General features: G+C 43.0%; 1 protein-coding gene across 7 annotated transcripts in view; it reads left to right on the forward strand.

The window, feature by feature from the left end:
* PHACTR4 (phosphatase and actin regulator 4) overlaps positions 1 to 19,612 on the forward strand; it is a 130,183-nt gene that overhangs the window by 89,627 nt on the left and 20,944 nt on the right. For 2 of the 7 annotated variants that reach the window (XM_064363561.1, XM_064363557.1), the window contains 5 exons: positions 6,538 to 6,711; positions 7,641 to 7,721; positions 9,791 to 9,955; positions 10,479 to 10,865; positions 17,849 to 18,446. In XM_064363561.1, the coding sequence (XP_064219631.1) occupies positions 6,538 to 6,711; positions 7,641 to 7,721; positions 9,791 to 9,955; positions 10,479 to 10,865; positions 17,849 to 18,446 (1,405 nt within the window). Of the gene's footprint in view, positions 1 to 5,351; positions 5,380 to 6,537; positions 6,712 to 7,640; positions 7,722 to 9,790; positions 9,956 to 10,478; positions 10,866 to 17,848; positions 18,447 to 19,612 lie in introns of all 7 variants that reach the window. The other 5 variants (XM_064363563.1, XM_064363560.1, XM_064363559.1 and 2 more) reach the window with 5 other exon arrangements.

Genomic DNA, 19,612 nt, shown 5'->3' on the forward strand with positions numbered 1-19,612 from the left:
ATTGCTTGAACCTGGGAAGTTGAGGCTGCAGGAGCTGAGATCACACCACTGCATTCCACCCTGGGTGACACAGCAAGACCTTGTCTTAAAAAAAAAAAAAAAAAAAAAAAAAACTCCCCAGGTTCAAAAATCATATGATTCCTTAAATCTGGGAAGTTGAGGCTGCAGGAGCTGAGATCACACCACTGCATTCGAGCCTCGGTGACACAGCAAACCTTGTTTCAAAAAAAAAAAAAATTCCAATTAGATAATTATCAAGCCAGGCCAATTCCAGCACTTTGGAAGGCCAAGGTGGGAGAATCCCTTGAGCTTAGGAGTTCGAGACCAGCCTGGGCAATATAGCAAAACCCTGTCTCTACTAAAAATTATTTTTCAGTTAGACAGGTATGGTGGCTTACTCTCTTAATCCCAGCTATTCTGTAGACTGAGACCAGAGGATTGATTGAACCCAGGAGGTCAGGACTGCAGTGAATCGTGCTTGTGCCACTGCACACTCCAGACTGGGCAACAGAGTGAGACCCTGTCTCAAAAAGAATAATAAGAAGAAGATAATCATCAAACTAGAAAGAAAAACAAAATCAAGGCAAAAATGTTTCTAGAACAATAGAGGGAATTTCACAAAGATAGAAGAGTCCATTCAAAAGGAAGATAATCACTCTAAATTGATATATACCTCATAACAGCTTCAAAGTGTATAAAGCAAAAATTGGCCGAGTGCGGTGGCTCACCCCAGTAATTCCCAGCACTTTGGAAGGCCGAGGCAGGCAGATCACAAGGTCAGGAGATCGAGACCATCCTGGCCAACATGGTGAAACCCCGTCTCTGCTGGCGCACACCTGTAGTCCCAGCTACTCGGGAGACTGAGGCAAGAGAATTGCTTGAACTCAGGAGGCGGAGAGTGCAGTGAGCTGAGATCGCGCCACTGCACTGCAGCCTGGGCGACAGTGCGAGACTCCGTCTCAAAAAAAAAATAAACAAAGTATATAAAGCAAAAATTATTAGAACTAAGAGAAATCACTTTCATAATTGGAGATGTTAACATACCTCGCTCAGTTACTGATAGGGCAAGCAGACAGCAAATCAGAAGGGATCTTAATGATTTGTATATGATTAACCACCTTGACCTAATTGGCATATTTAGGACACTATACCCCAAAATTGCACAATATACTTTCCATTACACATACTTGGAGATAATGTATTATAAATTTGGAAAGAAATAACTGTAAACTTCTATTGTTTATTTGTAATTTGGACCATATTTGAGATATATAGGAAACAGAAAGAAGACCCTCTCAGTTCCTCTGTAGGAATACCTTGCTGAGTAGGAAACATTGGAATAATGCCATAATTTTCTAGTTCATTTTTCTTTTCCTTTTCTTTTTTTTTGAGATGGAGTTTTGTTCTTGTTGCCCATGCTGGAATGCAATGGCGCAGTCTCGGCTCACTGCAACCTCTGCTTTCTGGGTTCAAGTGATTCTCTTGCCTTGGCCTCCCAAGTAGCTGGGATTACAGGTGCCCACCACCATGGCCGGCTAATTTTTTAATATTTTTAATAGAGACAGGGTTTCACCATATTGGCCAGGCTGGTTTTGAACTCCTGACCTCAGGTGATCAGCCCGCCTCTGCCTCCCACAGTGCTGGGATTACAGGTTTGAGCCACCACGCCCGGCCTCTTTTTTTTTTTTTTTTTTTTTTGAGATGGAGTTTTGCTGTCACCCAGGCTGGAGTGCAATGACGTGATCTTGGCTCACTGCAACCTCCACCTCCCAGGTTCAAGATTCTCCTGCCTCACCCTCATGAGTAGCTGGGATTATAGGTGTGCACCACCACACCCAGCAATTTTTTGTATTTTTAGTAGAGATGAGGTTTCATGATGTTTGCCAGGCTGGTCTCAAACTCCTGACCTCAGGTGATCCGCCTCAACCTCCCAAAGTGCTGAGATTACAGGAATGAGCCACCATGCCTGGCTCCTAGTTCATTTTTCTTCAACAAAGAAGCAGCCTATAGCCAGAGAATGTCTGCCTCTGTCTCTTTTAACTTCCATGAGGTTTCTGGATAATAATCTGGTATTGGGTTTAACACACCTGGCTGACCTTAGGACCCTAGGCTGACCTGGAGAGATTTTTTTTTAAAACAGATTCTCAAGTCCTACCTCCTGGAGATTCTGTATTTTGAAAAGGCAATTGGGTGGATTCCAAGTATTTGGACATATTTCGGAGTCTTAGAAATAATGTACTGTTTGTCTTGGAGAGTAGGGAGAAGAAGGGGAAGAAAGGAGGGAGAATATGAGGATATAAATATTAATGTGTAAATTTGAGATAACTGAGGCAGGGCCTGGTGTGGCTCAACTCCAACCTTGGAGGCAAGAGGAAAGACATCCTCTTCTAAAAGTTTTGTAAACATGAATAAGAAGCAAAGAAAATGTTGTCTTTGTTTTTTGTATTCAGTGGCTTTTTCTTTTTTTATACATTTTCTGTTTATGTATCAACCACTTTTTTTTTTTTTTTGAGACAAGGTCCCTATATTAAGCCATTCTTGCATTGCTGTAAAGAAATACCTGAGGCTAGACGCAGTGGCTCGTGCCTGTAATCCCAGCACTTTGGGAGCCTGAGGCGGATGGATCACGATGTCAGGAGTTCAAGACCAGCCTGACCAAGATGGTGAAACCCCATCTCTACTAAAAATACAAAAATTAGCCAGGCACAGTGGTGGGTGCCTATAATCCCAGCTACTCAGTAGGCTGAGATAGAGAACTGCTTGAACCCAGGAGGCAGAGGTTGCAGTGAGCCGAGATCCCGCCACTGTACTTTAGCCTGGGCAACAAGAGCGAAACTCCGTCTCAAAAAAAAAAAAAAGAAAGAAAGAAAGAAATACCTGAGACTGGGTAATTTATAAAGAAAAGAGCTGCCGGGCACGGTGGCGCGTACCTGTAGTCCCAGATACTCGGGAGGCTGAGGCTGGAGGATCACTTGAGCCCAGGAGTTCTGGACTGTAGTGCACTATACCCATCGGGTGTCCGCACTAAGTTCAGCATCAATATGGTGACCTCCTGGGAGCGGGGGACCACCAGATTGCCTAAGGAGGGGTGAACCAGCCCAGGTCGGAAATGGAGCAGGTCAAAACTCCCGTGCTGATCAGTAGTGGAATCGCGCCTGTGAATAGCCACTGCACTCCAGCCTGGGCAACAAAGCGAGACCTGGTCTCTTAAAATAAAATAAAAAAGAGCTTTATTTGGCTTGCAGTTCTATTGGCTGTACAGGAAGCATGTTGCTTGACCTGCCCTGCTTCTGGGAGGTCTCAGGAAACTTACAATCATGACAGAAGACCAACCAGGAACAAGCATGTCACGTGACCAGAGCAGGCCAAGAGGGAGATGCAACATACCTTTTTTTTTTTTTTTTTTAAAGACGGGGTTTCACCATGTTGGTCGGGCTGATCTTGAACTCCTGACCTCAGGTGATCCGCCCGCCTTGGCCTCCAAAGTGCTTGGATTACAGGCATGAGCCACCACGCCCGGCCTCGACATACTTTTAAAGGACCAGATCTCATGAGAACTCATTCACTATTGCTAAGGCAGCACCAAATGGATGGTGCTAAACCATTCATGAGAAACCCACTCCCATGATCGAATCACCTCCAACCACTTCCAATACTGAAAATTACAATTCAACCTGAGATTTGAATGGGGACACATATCTAAACTATAGCAGTATGGCTCTGTCACCCAGGCTGGAGTACAGTGGTACAATCACAACTTAATGAAGCCTGGACCTCCTGAGTTCAAGCAATCTTGTAGCTGGGACTGTAGGCACATCCCACCATGCCCAACTAATTTTTTTTTTTTTTAAAGAGACAGGGTTTCTTCATATTCCCCAGCTGGTCTTTCTTTACTTAAAAATGAAGAGGAGCCAGGTGCTGTAGCCAGTGCCTGTAATCTGAGACACTCTCTTATAATTTCAACTATTTGCCTGTAATCTCAGCTACTCAGGAGGCTATGGAAGAGGATTGCTTGAGTCCTGGAGTTGAAGGCTGCAGTGAGCTCTGATCGTGCCACTGCACTCCACACTTGGCAACAGAACAAAACCCTGTCTCTAAAATAACTAGATAGATAGATAGATAGATAGATAGATAGATAGATAGATAGATAGAAATAATTATCAGATTTTAGTGCATTTCATTTTAAAGTGTTAAAGTAATTGAGACCCAGAATGTCCTTGAATAAATCATGCAACTAGGAAGAGTCACTGTCCTCTTGTGATTTCAATCTTTTACACTTTAGTAATGAGGACACTACTTTGCCTAAGTCTTCTGGGCATAGCAAATGAATGCATCAGTAGTCATCGTTGCATTTACTGTGATAATTACGATTGTATAATTCTAACGTTTATTGAAAAACTTCCCTATACTTCCATCAGTCAACTAAAAAAAGATTTAATTTTGCAGTTGTTTCTTTAAAAAATTAAATGCGGCCAGGCACAGTGGCTCACACCTGTAATCCTAGCACTTTGGGAGGCCAAGGCGGTCGAATCACAAGGTCAGGAGTTCGAGACCAGCCTGACCAACATGATGAAACCTCATCTCTACTAAAAATACAAAAATTAACTGGGCGTGGTGGCACGATCTCTGCCTCCTGGGTTCAAGGGATTCTCCTGTCTCAGCCTCCTGAGCATATAATCCCAGCTACTCAGGAGGCTGAGGCAAGAGAATAGCTTGAACCCAGGAGGCAGAGATCATGCCATTGCACTCCAGCCTGGGCAATAGGAGGAAGACTCCATCTCAATAAATAAATAAAGTAATGCTGTTGGTTGTATATTTTCTCTTTTGAAAATATCTAGTTTTAAAAGAGAGGCCAGGTGTGGTGGTACACACCTTTAATCCCAGTGCTTTGGGAGGCCAAACAGGGAGGATCTCTTGAGACCAGGCATTTGAAACCACCCTGAGCAATTTAGTGAGACCCTATCTCTACCAAAAAAAAAAAAAAGGAAAAAAAAAATTGTAATTAGTCAGGCGTGATGGTACATACGTGTAGTCCTGGCTACTCAGAAGGCTGAGGCAGGAGGGTCATCTGAGACCAGAAATTTGAGGCTGCAGTGAGCTATGATTACACCACTGCACTTCAGCCTGGGCAACAGAGACCCTGTTTCTAATAAATAAATAAATACTTTGTAGTGTTTATGATGACCTTTTCGCCTTCCTCCAAAAGTGTCATTTGCTTCAGATCTGAAATTATTTACAGTCAACATGTTAACTTGTCATATGCTGTTCCTTGATGTATTTCTACAAAGCAGGGGTTCCACTTTAATTTCAGGTTGGTTATTCCACATGACTCTTTTTTTCTTCCTCTCTAGACTTCTCCAGAGAACCTTGGAACAGTAGGTGGAGTGCAAAGCTGCATTGTATTACCTTCCTGCTTTTTTTTTGTTGCCTTCCTGCTGTTTTTCTGTTGTTGTTTTTTTTTAATTCTTGGCCCCTCCTTGGCTTTCCTTTCTCTGCCATTAAAGCTAACTAACTAAACCCTGCATGTGTGGTCATTATGAGGGATTCATGACCTTTTATTTCAATCCTGCACATGTATTCTGTCAGTTATGTTTTGTGTCAAATCCTTAATGTTATGATCTTTTTTTTTTTTTTTTTTTGAGACAGGCTCTCACTCTGTTGCCCATGCTGGAGTGCAGTGGCATAGTCATAGCCCACTGCAGTGTTGACCTCCCGCACTCAAGCCATCCTCCCATATCAGCCTCCTGAGTAGTTGGGACTACATTACCACAATGCCCGGCTAATTTTTGTTTTTGCATTTTTTGTAGAGACAGGGTTTCACCTTACTGCCCAGGCTGGTTTCAAGTTCCTGAGCTCAAGCAGGCTACCTGCCCCAGCCTCCCAGAGTGCTGGGATTACAGGAATGAGCCACTGTGCCCAGCCTGTGATTGTCTCTAAAGCACTGCTATGGTAGACAAATTGGAATCTCACCTCCACTTTCTGAAAACATTTCCCTCCAATTTAATGCACCCCACCCTGAGCACCTTCCAGTACCTAGGATCCTTTTTGTGAAGGGAGAAAATAATGTGATGAGCAGACATAAGTAAGGTATTAACAATTAATATATTACCTCTCCCTGAAGTATTTATATCCTGAAAAGGGCAGGGAAAGGGCAACGTTTAATAGAGAAAATGACTCACTCACTAATGGTGGAATTCCCTGCTTCAGTAAGGCAAGATCTCATGCATTTGGTAAGATATCCACATTTTGTATACATGTGCCTTTAAAAGATTTTGAGCTGGCTCTGATCATTTCACCAGATTTTGTCCTAAAATTATGTCAGCTTGGTTTGGTTCCTTTTCCTCCTTAGTAATTTATCTGTTACGGATTTTGATGTTTGGTGTCCATGTGATGTCCAAGAGTCTCCCTGTCTGCATGATTGTTTATCATTGCTCCCATCCTTTCCAACTGCCACAGGAAGAGAGGGGAAGGGACATTTTAGAGATTATGCTGAAATAATAAATTTGCTCCCTTCCCTCTCTTTTCTTCATGTAACAGAGGAAGCAGACCAGCCCGCTACAGAGCCAGGCATGGTCATGGACAGTGTGGAAGCAGGAGATACAACACCTCCTACCAAAAGGAAGAGCAAGTTCTCAGGCTTTGGCAAGATCTTCAAACCCTGGAAATGGAGAAAAAAAAAAAGTAGTGATAAATTTAAAGAGACTTCAGAAGGTGAGATATTAAAGTTTAAATGTGTGTTCTTAGAGTTCTTTATGTTAGAAGTATCTAATTTTTCCTTATCTTCCCAAGTTTCTGTAGTCCTCTATTTGAAGAGGGTATTTAATCTTTTCTTTCTTTCTTTTTTTTTTTTGGTGAGACAGGATCTTGCTCTGTTGCCCAGGCTGGAGTACAGTGGCGCAATCACAGCTTACTGTAGATTCAACATCCTGGGCTCTTGCAGTCCTCAGCCTGCTGAGTAGCTGGAACTACAAGCATGAGCTGTTGTGCCTATTTAATTTTTAAATTTTTTGTAGAGACGGGGTATCCCCATGTTTTCTAGGCTGGTCTTGAACACTTGGGCTCAAGCGATCCTCCCACCTCAGCCTCCCAAAGTGCCAGGATTATAAGCATGAGCCACTGCATCTGACCAGAATTTAATCTTTTAGAATTAAACATCAAAATGGTCATTTACTAAACCTTATATTGTATACTCTCATTCCCTGGTTTGTGTTTTGATGGGATAGAAGTATCTATTAAGTGGTGAATGGAGTTCTTGAACTATAACAAATCTAATATGCTTCTTTCCATCAGGACTTTGTGAAGAAAATGACTGAATTAATTAATACATACATATATAAAATGCTTATTTTTTTCTACTCTGCCCATCCACACAAAGTTCATCCATAAATTACTTACTAATGAAATTTTCTATTATGCTACAATTATGTGAGGCTAGTTTTTTGAAAATGATGCTTTCCTAATAGCACAGGTTATAAAAGAAATTTAAGATTTTTAATTTGAAGTTAGTCTGCTAGTTATTTTCTTTCCGAGAATATAAACTTAAACCACTTTATTCTTTTACCTGTGGAATTAGAATGCTAAGTGTAAGGTTGACTTTCAACTGTCACATTTCTGAGTGCCATTTTCCAACTTAATGTTAGTTTTAGAACGGAAAATATCTATGCGAAAACCAAGAGAAGAGCTGGTTAAAAGAGGGGTTCTGTTGGAAGACCCTGAGCAAGGTAAGTTTACAAGTGATAACATATGCCTGTCTCTGTGCACTTGGTCTTTGATTGGGTCTGACTAGGTATTTGAATTTTCTTTCTTTTGTATTGATGTTTTTGGGTTGGAGGGTGACCATTAAAAAAATAACGTTCACCCTTCCTTCCTTGGGGCAAACATTCCTTTCTTGTGTGTGTACATCCTCAACTTTGTTGTCTGTCTTTTTTTTTTTTTTTCCTCCTTAGACAGAGTCTCGTTCTTTTGCCCAGGCTTGAGTTCAGTGATGCAATCCTGGCTTGCTGCAACCTCTGCCTCCCAGATTCAAGCAATTCTCATGGCTCAGCCTCCCAAGTATCTGGGATTACAGGCACCTGCCACCACGCCCAGCCAACTTTGGTCTTCAGTAGAGATGGGGTTTCACCATGTTGGCCAGGCTGGTCTCGAACTCCTAACCTCAAGTGATCCACCCACCTCGGCCTCCCAAAGTGCTGGGATTACAGGCGTGAGCCACCATGCCCGGCTCCCTATAACCATTTCTTATGTGAATCTCTTCTCCTGCCAGGCCAAACTAGTCGCCAGTGCCCCAAACATATTGAATAACTTCACACCTTTGTACATGTTATTCCTTCTTCCAAACAGACTATCTTTATTCAGTGTGGTGGGCTCCTACTCCTTCAAGATCCAGTTCAAAGCAAGGCATGGTGGTGTGTGCCGTAGTCCCATCTACTAGGGAGGCTGGGGAAGGAGGATTGCTTGAGCCCAGGAGTTCAAGGCCAGCCTGGTAACATAGCACGACCATCTCAACTCCAGCTCAGATACTTTCTGTTATGCCTTCCTAACTCTATTCTCACCCCAGGAGAATGATTTCTTCTTCATTCCTACCACAGCACTTCACTCATTAGAGCTCTTGACATTTAACATTGTAGTTACTTATATATAATCAGTTTGCCCTTTTTTTTTTTTGAGATGGAGTTTTTGCTCTGTTGCCCAGGCTGGAGTGCAATGACGCTATCTCAGCTTACTGCAACCTCTGCCTCCTGGGTTCAAGCAATTCTCCTGCCTCAGCCTCCCAAGTAGCTGGAATTACAGGCACCTGCCACCACACTCGGCTAATTTTTGTATTTTTATTAGAGATGGGTTTTCACCATGTTGGCCAGGCTGGAGTTCAATGATGCTATTTCAGCTTACTGCAACCTCTGCCTCCTGGGTTCAAGCGATTCTCCTGCCTCAGCCTCCCAAGTAGCTGGGATTACAGGTGCCTGCCACCACACCCGGCTAATTTTTGTATTTTTAGTAGAGATGGGTTTTCACCATATTGACCAGGCTGGTCTCAAACTCCTGACCTCAGGTAATCTCCCTGGCTTGGCCTCCCAAAGTGCTGAGATTACAGGAATGAGCCCCTGCACCTGGCCTTTATTTGTCTTATTCATATAACAACGTACTTGGCATATAATAGGCTATCAAATGTGTACTGGAAAAAGAAATTACTTATTTCTGTTTAAGCATCCAGGTAATCTAGATCTCAGTAATAAACTAAAACAGGAAGACAGGGGAAAGAAGGTAAGGAAGGTTAGAAATCACCAACTCTGGGCCATGTGCTGTGGCTCACAACTGTAATCTCAGCACTTTTGGAGGCCAAGGCGGGTGGATTGCTTGAACCCAGGAGTTTGAGACTAGCCTAGGCAACATAGTGAGACCCCATCTCTCTCAAAAATACAAAAAATTAGGTGGGTGTGGTGGCACACGCCTGTGGTCCCAGCTACTTAGGAGGCTGAGGCAGGAGGATCAGCCTGGGAGGCAGAGGCTGCAGTGAGCCAAGATCATGCCACTGCACTCCAGCCTGGTCTGTGAGACCCCGTCTCAAATCACCAACACTGGCCAGGCACAGTGGTTCATGCCATTCATCCTAGCACTTTGGGATGCTGAGGCAGGCAGATTGCTTGAGCCAAGGAGTTTAAGACCAGCCTGGGCAACATAGCAAGACCCTGTCTCAATTTAAAAAAGAGAGAGAGAAAGAAAAATTTGCTAACTCTTCTCTCTATCTGTTCATGCCAATTTCGTCACTTTGTACTCTTCTTTCACCTTGCAGGTGATGAGGATCTAGGAAAGCCAAGCCATGCCATGTTAAAGAATGGCCATACCACCCCCATAGGGAATGCCAGATCATCTGGTCCAGTCCAAGTAGAGGAAGAGCCAGTAAGATTAGCAAGTCTTAGGAAACCTATTCCAGAAGAGGACTTAAAGAAACGACTAGGTAAGAAGCTCTGGATTTTTTAGTTTAAGAGCCATGGACCGTTATTCTCCTTTACATAAGGGGTTTACAAGAGAACAGGGAAAAGTAAAATCCAGAGAGAATTACATTCTCCTTTAGCAATACTTTAGCAACTTCAAGGGGAATTTCCTCCCCCGCCCCCCTTTTATTCACAAAATACCTAAATTTGTGATCCTCAAGAAGGGAAGAGGATGTTAAGTATCAGATACCTATAGGATTTTTTCCAGCTGCACATTCTACTTCTTTCACCCAAGGAATTTTGTTGTGCCTCTCCTCCAGCAGCCTGGCTCTTGTGTGAAGAATCACACAATGAGCATCTCTTACTGAGCCTTTCTTACTGACATTTTTTAAGAATGGGGAGATTGGGAGGCACTGAGAACTGTAACCTGTAATCTAATCTATAAATTAAATAATTGATGGAATTGCCCATAAATTCATAGATGTGTTAGCTTTTTCAATCTCTCTTGTTACTCTCTCTTCCCTTTTTATATATGTTATTACACAGGCTCAACTGGAAGCCAGCCTAATTCTGAAGCAGAGTCTATTCCTGAGAATGTACCCAAACAGCCTTTACTTCCTCCCAAAAGACCCTTGTCCGCTTCTCATGAAGCAAATGAAGGGCAAGCAAAGGATTCCACTTCCTCTGGCAGCACGGCAAGGTTCATCATCTCCACCTCCATCACCACAGCACCCGCTGCCACCACTGCTGCCACAAGCCTTGCAAAGACTGTTAATCTCTCTGCCACCCCTTCCCCTGCACCAAGGACTCTGCCTGCTGCTCCTGCCAACACTAACACTACTGCTACCCCAAGCCTCACTCATACGATCCCTGCCAAGCAGCCCCCTATCCCTCCCCCTAAACCAGCTCACAGAAATAGCAACCCTGTCATTGGTAAGTAAGTCTTTAGGCTTCTGGTGTTTTGGGTTTGGTTTGATGTTGGATGGTTATTTTATTGGATAACTGGTACAATATTGATTTGTTCTGTGAGAATTTTCCATATCTTCTCCCTTTGAATGACCTCAACATAGAGAAAAGTCTTCGGTTAAAAAAAGTAGGCCAGGCGTGGTGGCTCACGCCTGTAATCCCAGCACTTTGGGAGGCTGAGACAGGTGGATCACCTGAGGTCAGGAGTTAAAGACCAGCCTGGCCAACCTCCGGGAGGCGGAGGTTGCAGTGAGCCAAGAACAGGACACCACTCCAGCCTGGGCAAGGCAGAGTGAGACTCTGTATATATATATAGTGTTTTGGAATCATTGTTTTAGAAAAATGGATTAAAACCCCCCAAACTTAAATATATATAAATATATATATATATATATATATATATATGTCTTCATATAGCCAGTCCATATCCAACCAGAAGACATATATATATATATGTCTTCATATATAGTTGGACTGGCTATATGAAGACATAACAGATTCCACCTGCATGGAGTTATCTGTGTCACTTGCTGAAAAATTAGAGTAATGTCTTAGCTTACAAGGGGCAAGGCAAATTTTTCAAATGAAAATTTTTTAGTCTACTTAAAACTACATATTCCCTCCATAAGCATAAATGAGTCTAGTAGATAAAAGGATGATTCTGTAGATGCCATTGAAACTTGGAATTCAGTTTAGTTATCTTCTGAATAGTTATCTTCATAGGGAACTGCAGAAGATATTAATTAAATTGTTCTGATAAAATCATGTTTTATCTTGGGAGAGTTAAGAATGCTACTCTTATATTAAAATAAGAGGTGGTAGAGAAAGCAGGGAAGATAATCAGTAAATTTGTATGAGTTTAGTAAATTTTTTGCATTTACCCAAAGTTCTATTTAAGTCTACTTTCTTTATATAAATGCACAGTTTCTTAGAAGAATTTTCAAGAAAGGGAGAGGAAAGCTAATGAGTGCTTCAAAGGTAATAAAAATATAGTTTTTCAGGAAAAATGATACTAGGCTTAGTACTGCTTAAAGTTTTTATTCAGGATTGAATGAATAAAAAGTACACTTATTAAATATTTAATATCACCAAGTTGGGTGGAGTGATTCAAACCTTGAAAAACAGGCTTAGAATATTTTATGAATATGACAGGTTGGAGTAGCTTGATGAAAACAGGATGAAGTTGTTATTATCACCACTTTGGATGGATAGTGTCATGTTGACTTATCTGTGAGGAACTTGGGGAACTTTCACATACTTATTTTCAAAACTACCTTGTGCGGCAGGAAACTGATTTTATCTGTTCTACAGGTAGGGCAATTAGAGCATGAAGACATTGTGACTCATTTAAGGTTGTAGGCTGGGCGCTGTGGCTCACGCCTATAATCCCAGCAGTTTAGGAGGCTGAGGCGGGTGGATCATCTGAGGTCAGGAGTTCGAGACCAACCTGGTCAACATGGTGCAACCCCATCTCCACTAAAAATACAAAAAATTAGCCAGGCATGGTAGTGGGCACCTGTAATCCCAGCTATTTAGGAGGCTGAGGCAGGAGAATCACTTGAACCCGGTAGGAAGAGTTTGCAGTGAGCTGAGATTGCTGAGATTGCACCATCACACTCCAGCCTGGGCAACAAGAGCAAAACTCTGTCTCAAAAAAAGTGAAAGATAGAAACTGAACATAGGCTCTTCAACCCTCAGATCCAGATCTCTCTTCCCTGTAGTAGTGTTCTCAAACTGGTGTTCTCATCAGGATCACCTGGAAGGCTTATGACAACAGACTGCTGGACACTAGCCCTAGAGTTTCTAATCTTAATAAGTCTGGGATGGGCTTGAGAATTTGCCTTTCTAATAGGTTCCCCAGATGATACTGATGCTGCTGTTCAAGGAGCACACATTGAGAGCCTCTGCTCTAGACCAGTGGCACACCACTCTCTTCAAGTTAAGGCAACATGTAAAATGATAATTTGTGTATGATACCCTGGACTAAACTACAGAGCCCATTCTTGGCTTGAGGTAAATAGCCCAAAACAATAGACCTTATGACTGAGGAATCAGTATTAGTCCATGGGGGATTCTCAGCAGAAGAAGAAAAATAGGACAATTCACAGAACATTTGTTAGAGCTAAATAGATTTAAAGGACTCTCCTTTATTCTGAAATGATAACCTTCCTAATCCTTTGGTGTTAAAATGCCATTTCTTTCACAAAAGGATTATGATCATAAATGTTTTACTTAATATCAAGTCTTATTTGGAAATCTTAGAAAATGACAACCTCAAAAAAAACTAGAAAAAAAAAATCTGAGGTTGACCAAGTTTTTTTAAATTCTTTTGGTCATTGAAATCTAAAAGTTTGGAAACCATTGCTTCAGAAGTACTACTGTCTTCTCATAGGCATAACATGGAGTATTAGGACTAAGGGAGGACCACTAGCAATAGCTGAACAGATGAAAGGGAATTGTTACCCATCCCAGGAACACTCTGGAATTTTTCCACAGAACTACAGCCAGATGCTATTGTCAGGGTATATGTACCAGAATTTACTTGCTTAATGTATATGCCTTCCTTAAATTACCAAATGTAATTTCTTATTAATTCAAAAATAAAAACATTCATTTATGGTCTCACCAGGAATGAGTTTTTGTTGTAGATAGAATAGCTAACCACTATTTTCAGAGAATCAGCAAAAATCTAATCTACCCATATCTATTTCACTGTTCCTAAAATTCACATTTTTAGAATCTTTTTCTGTGTGTATGCAGTGTTTTTCTAGAAACCCCTTTTCAAAGTTTAGTTATGGGGCCAGGCATGGTGGCTCACACCTGTAATCCTAGCACTTTGGGAGGCTGAGGTGGGCAGATTGCTTGAGGCCCAGAGTAGGAGATCAGCCTGGGAAACATGACGAAAACCTGTCTCTCCTAAAAATGCAAAAAATTATCTGGGCATGGTGGTGCATGCCTGTAATCCCAGCTACTCGGGAGGCTGAGGCAGGAGAATCACTTGAACCTGGGATGTGGAGGTTGCAGTGAGCCAAAATTGCACCACTGTCCTCCAACAGAGTGAGACTCTGTCTCAAAAAAACAAAACAAAAAAAATTTACTTACGATGAGTGACATTAAAACGTTACAAAATTAGGCCAGGCACAGTGGCTTATGCCTATAATTTCAGCATTTAGGGAGACAGAGGTGGGAAGATCACTTGAGGCCAGGAGTTCAAGACCAACCTGAGCAATGTAGCAAGACCCCATCTCTATAAAAAATTTAAAAATTAGCTAGGCACAATGGCTCACGCCTATAATCCCAGCACTTTGGGAGGCTGAGGTGGGTGGATCACCTGAGATTGGGAGTTTGAGACCAGCCTGACCAACATGGCAAAAAATTAGCCGGGCATGGTGGTGCATGCGTGTAATCCCAGCTGCTCAAGAAGCTGAGGCAGGAGAATCACTTGAACCTGGGAGGCTGAGGTTGCGGTGAGCCAAGATTGTGCCATTTAACTCCAGCCTGGGCACCAATAGTGAAACTCCCTCTCAGAAACTATTTTTTTTTTAATTAGCTGAGTATGGTGACATGTGCCTGTAATTCTAGCTACTCGGGAGATTGAGGTAAAAGGATTGCGTAAGCACAGGAGTTCAAGGCTCCCAGTGAGTTATGATTGCGCCACTGCACTCCAGGGTAACAGAGCGACATCCTGTCTCTGAAAAAAAAAAAAGGCTGGGCACAGTGTCTCACATCTCTAGTACCAGCACTTTGGGAGGCTGAGGCAGGTATATTACTTGAGCCCAGGAGTTTGAGACCAGCCTAGGCAACCTGGAGAAACTCATCTCTACAAAAAATACCCGCAAAAAATTAGACAAGCATGGTGGCACATGCCTGTGGTCCCCGCTACTTGGGAGGCTGAGGTGGGAGGATCACCTGAGCCCAGGGAAGTCAAAACTGCAGTGAGCCGTGACTGCATGACTGCACTCCAGCAACACAATGAGACTCTGTCTAAAATAAATAAGTTTAACTTAATTTAAAAATAAAAATAAATTGGCTGGGCATGGTGGCTCATGCCTGTAATCCCAGCACTTAGGGAGGCCAAGGCAGGTGCATCACCTGAGGTCAGGCTTTCAAGACCAGCCTGGCCAACATGGTGAAACCCTGTCTCTACTAAAAATACAAATACTAGCCAGGCATGGTGGCATGCACCTGTAGTTCCAGCTACTTGGGAGGCTGAAGAATCTCTTGAACCTGGGAGGCAGAGGTTGCAGTGAGCTGAGATTGCACCACTGCACTCCAGTCTGTGTGACAGAGCAAGACTCCATCTCAAAAAATAAATAAATAAGTAAATAAAAACTAACTAAATAATAAATTTAAAAAGAAAAGAGGCCAGGTGTGGTGTCTCACATCCGTTTTCCTAGCACTTTGGGAAGCTGAGGTGGAAGTATCACTAGAGCCCAGAAGCTCAAGACCAGCCTGGGCAGCATAGCGAGACCTTATCTCTACTAAAAATAAAAAAAATATTAGCTAGGCATGGTGGCATGGACCTGTCGTCCTACCTACTTGGAAGGCTGAGGCAGGAGGATCACTTGAACCCAGGAGATTAAGGCTGCAGTGAGCTATTGTTCATACCCCTGCACTCCAGCCTGGCAACAGAGGGAGCCCTTGTCGCAAAAGAAAAAAAAAAATTATAAAATTAACTAGGCTTTTACTTTGAATGTGTCCAATATAGTGGGATTTAGGACAAATACAGTTTTATTTCAGGGAAGTTTTTGAGACCATTTGAGAATACTGAGTGGGATGAAAATAAAGGGTTTGAGTAGAAGGTTAGAGATTGGTGATCAAAAGAACTACTATAATTATTTTGGAAGTTTTGTTTCTGTGTGATCTGATCCACTTTTTACAGGTCATATGGAGCCCTCCAAAGGGACTTTGCTGAGTCATTGGGGGCTTTGGTGAAACCATAGGAATATATACTGTCATGTACAGGGTGAGGGATTCTCATCTAATAAACATATTGAGGGTCCACTAGATGCTAGGTACTGTGCACATCTCTGTGGTTATGTTGATGGAGGCAAAGTTGCCCTGCCATCAAGGAGCCCATCATTTAGTGGAGAGTGGACATGGTGAGGTGAGGTGCAAAGGGAACATAAGAGGTGTGCATACTAATAAATACTAGAGACAGTAGGATGCAGTCAAATAGTCAGAGACCTGGATGCTAGCTGAGTCCATGCAGGTTTGTAGTATGATCTTGGCCAAAGTCACCTAACTTCCATGGCCTCACTTTTTCCTTCTGGGAAATGGTAAAGATGCTATCCTGTTTCCCCTGTCACCCCAGGTGGTATAAAGAGAATATGACTTCAAGGACAGAAAACACTTTGATTTCTTCAAAGGCCTTTGCAATTGCTATAATAATTCAAGATGTCAGAATTGATAGTTATAACACAGAGCTGAGATATCTAGATATTGTTATTTATCAGGATATGGTAGCAATACCCACTACTATTTATTTTTTATGCTATCTGAATGTTAAAATTTTTTAATGGAGTACTGTTTTTTTTTTTTTTTTTTTTTTTTTTTTTTTTTTTTGAGGCGGAGTTTCGCTCTTGTTACCCAGGCTGGAGTGCAATGGCACGATCTCAGCTCACCGCAACCTCCGCCTCCTGGGTTCAGGCAATTCTCCTGCCTCAGCCTCCTGAGTAGCTGGGATTACAGGCACGCGCCACCATGCCCAGCTAATTTTTTGTATTAGCAGAGACGGGGTTTCACCATGTTGACCAGGATGGTCTCGATCTCTTGACCTTGTGATCCACCCGCCTCGGCCTCCCAAAGTGCTGGGATTACAGGCTTGAGCCACCGTGCCCGGCCTGGAGTACTGTTATACAAAAGTAACTTTATTTTTTTGTCAGTCTTTCGCTGTCCAGGCTGGAGTGCAGTGGCATGATCTTGGCTCACTGCAACCTCTGCCTCCAAGGTTCAAGAGATTCTCCTGCCTCAACCTCTCCTGAGTAGCTGGGATTACAGGTGCCTGCCACCACATCTGGCTAATTTTGGGGTTTTTTTTGTTGTTGTTTTTTATTTTCGTTTTAGTAGAGACGGGGTTTCACCATGTTGGCCAGATTGGTCTTGAACTCCTGACCTCAAGTAATATGCCCATCTCAGCCTCCCAAAGTGTTGGGATTAAAGGCGTGAGCCACCGTGCCTGGCCACGAAATAACTTTTTATCAGATTTTTTTGTCTCTATTCATATTAACTACACCAAGATCAAGTTATAAAAAGTTGTCAGTGGGGACTGGTGGCTAACGCCTGTAATCCCAGCACTTTGGGAGGCCAGGGTAGGTGGATCATTTGAGGTCAGGAGTTCAAGATCAGCCTGGCCAACATGGTGAAACCCAATCTCTATGAAAAATACAAAAATTAGCCAGGTTGTAGTGGCGTGCACCTATAATCTCAGCTACTTGAGAGGCTGAGACAGGAGAATCGCTTGAGCCTAGGAGGTGGAGGTTGTAGAAAGCCAAGATTGCACCACTGCACTCCAGTCTGGACAAGAGAGTGAGACCCTGTCTCAATAAAAAAAAAAAATTGTCATATCTGTTGCCATAGCAATGAAGCTAGCTACTCATTAGTCTTCCTACACCTCTATACATTTATTTGAATAAATAAAAATTTTGCTTTAGGCCGGGTGCGGTGGCTCACGCCTGTAATCCTAGCACTTTGGGAGGCTGAGGTGGGTGGATCACCTGAGGTCAGGAGTTCAAGTCCAGCCTGGCCATCATGGTGAAACCCCATCTTAAAAAAAAAAAAAAAAAAAAATTGTTTTAGGATAAAAATATGTAGGGAATGGCAAAACTATGAAATTATATAACTTGCTAGAAAGATTAAAACTGAACTCAACATTAATTCTAGGCCCTGGGCTGGTCCCTCAAAGCATTGGAAAGTCATGTGAAATTGATGTGTTGCTCTCTCTTTTCCAGCTGAACTGTCCCAAGCAATAAACAGTGGTACATTGTTATCAAAACCGTCCCCACCATTACCACCCAAGAGAGGCATTCCATCCACCTCAGTACCCACCTTGGAGTCTGCTGCTGCCATCACCACAAAAACACCAAGTGATCAAAGAGAGAAAAGCATGTGTTCTATGGGCTCTGAACTGCTGCCAGTGATCCCACCTTGCTCTCCATCCCCACCATTGCCTACTCATATACCTCCAGAGCCTCCACGCTCCCCTCCATTCCCTGCTGCGACTTTTCAAGTTGTACCAGAAATTGAGTTTCCACCATCTTTAGATCTACCCCAGGAGATTCTCCAGCAGGAAGATCAGAGAAAGGAAGTCCCCAAGAGGATATTGGACCAGAACTTTGGGGAACCCCATATACCTTCCAGGCTGCCTCCACTCCCACTGCATATTCGAATCCAGCAGGCCCTCACTAGCCCACTTCCCATGACTCCTCCTCTGGAGGGCTCCCACAGAGCTCATTCGTTGCTCTTTGAAAACAGTGACAGCTTTTCTGAGGACAGCAGTACACTGGGTCGGACCAGGTCTCTTCCCATCACTATTGAAATGCTGAAAGTGTAAGTGCCTCTAAAGCTTGCCTCTTGTTTCTCCTTTACTCTAGATAGCCCTGCTTAGAAAAAATTACTTATAAAAAGAAAATGTGGGCCACACATGGTGACCCACACCTGTAATCCCAGCACTTTGGGAGGCCAAGATGAATGAATCACCTGAGGTCAGGAGTTCAAGAACAGCCTGGCCAATGCAGTGAAACCCCATCTCTATAAAAATACAAAAACTAGCCAGGTGTTACTCATGCCTGTAATCCCAACACTTTGGGAGGCTGAGGTGGGTGGATCACCTGAGGTCGAGAGTATGAGACCAGCCTGATCAACATGGAGAAACCCCATCTATGCCTATAATCCCAGCACTTTGGGAGACTGAAGTGACTGGATCACCTGAGGTCAGGAGTATGAGACTAGCCTAACCAACATGGAGAAACCCCGTCTGTAGTAAAAATACAAAATTAGCTGGGCATGGTGGCACATGCCTGTAATCCCAGCTACTCGGGAGGCTGAGGCAGGAGAATCGCTTGAATCCAGGAGGTAGAGGTTGCAGTGAACCCAGATTGCACCATTGCACTCCAGACTGGGCAACAAGAGCAAAACTCCATCTCCATGAATAAATAAACAAACAAAAATTAGCCGGGCGTGGCGGCGCATACCTGTAATCCAGCTACTTGGGAGGCTGAGGCAGGAGAATTGCTTTAACCTGGGAGGCAGTGGTTGCCATGAGCCAACATTGTGCCACTGTACTCCAGCCTGGGCAACAGAGTGAGACTCCATCTCAAAAGAAAAGAAAAGAAAATGTGGATAAATTTTATTTTTTTTGAGATGGCGTCTCCCTCTATTGCCCAGTCTGGAATGCAGTGGCATGATCTTGGCTCACTACAACCTCTGCTGCCAAGGTTCAAGTGATTCTCTTGCCTCAGCCTTCCAAGTAGCTGAGATTATAGGCAAGTACCACCATACCTGGCTGATTTTTATATTTTTAGTGGAGATGGGGTTTCACCATGTTGGTCAGGCTGGTCTCATACTCTTGACCTCAGGTGATCCACCCACCTCAGCCTCCCAAAGTGTTAGAATTACAGGCATGAGCCACCATGCCTGGCAGTGTGAATAAATTTAAAGTACAAAGAATACTCTGCCAAATGAATTTGGACTTTTTTTTTAAATCTTATTTTAAA

The sequence above is a fragment of the Aotus nancymaae genome, unplaced genomic scaffold, assembly GCF_030222135.1.
Source record: "Aotus nancymaae isolate 86718 unplaced genomic scaffold, 86718_ANA_hifiasm-v0.15.2.pri h1tg000053l, whole genome shotgun sequence".
NCBI lineage: Eukaryota > Metazoa > Chordata > Mammalia > Primates > Aotidae > Aotus > Aotus nancymaae.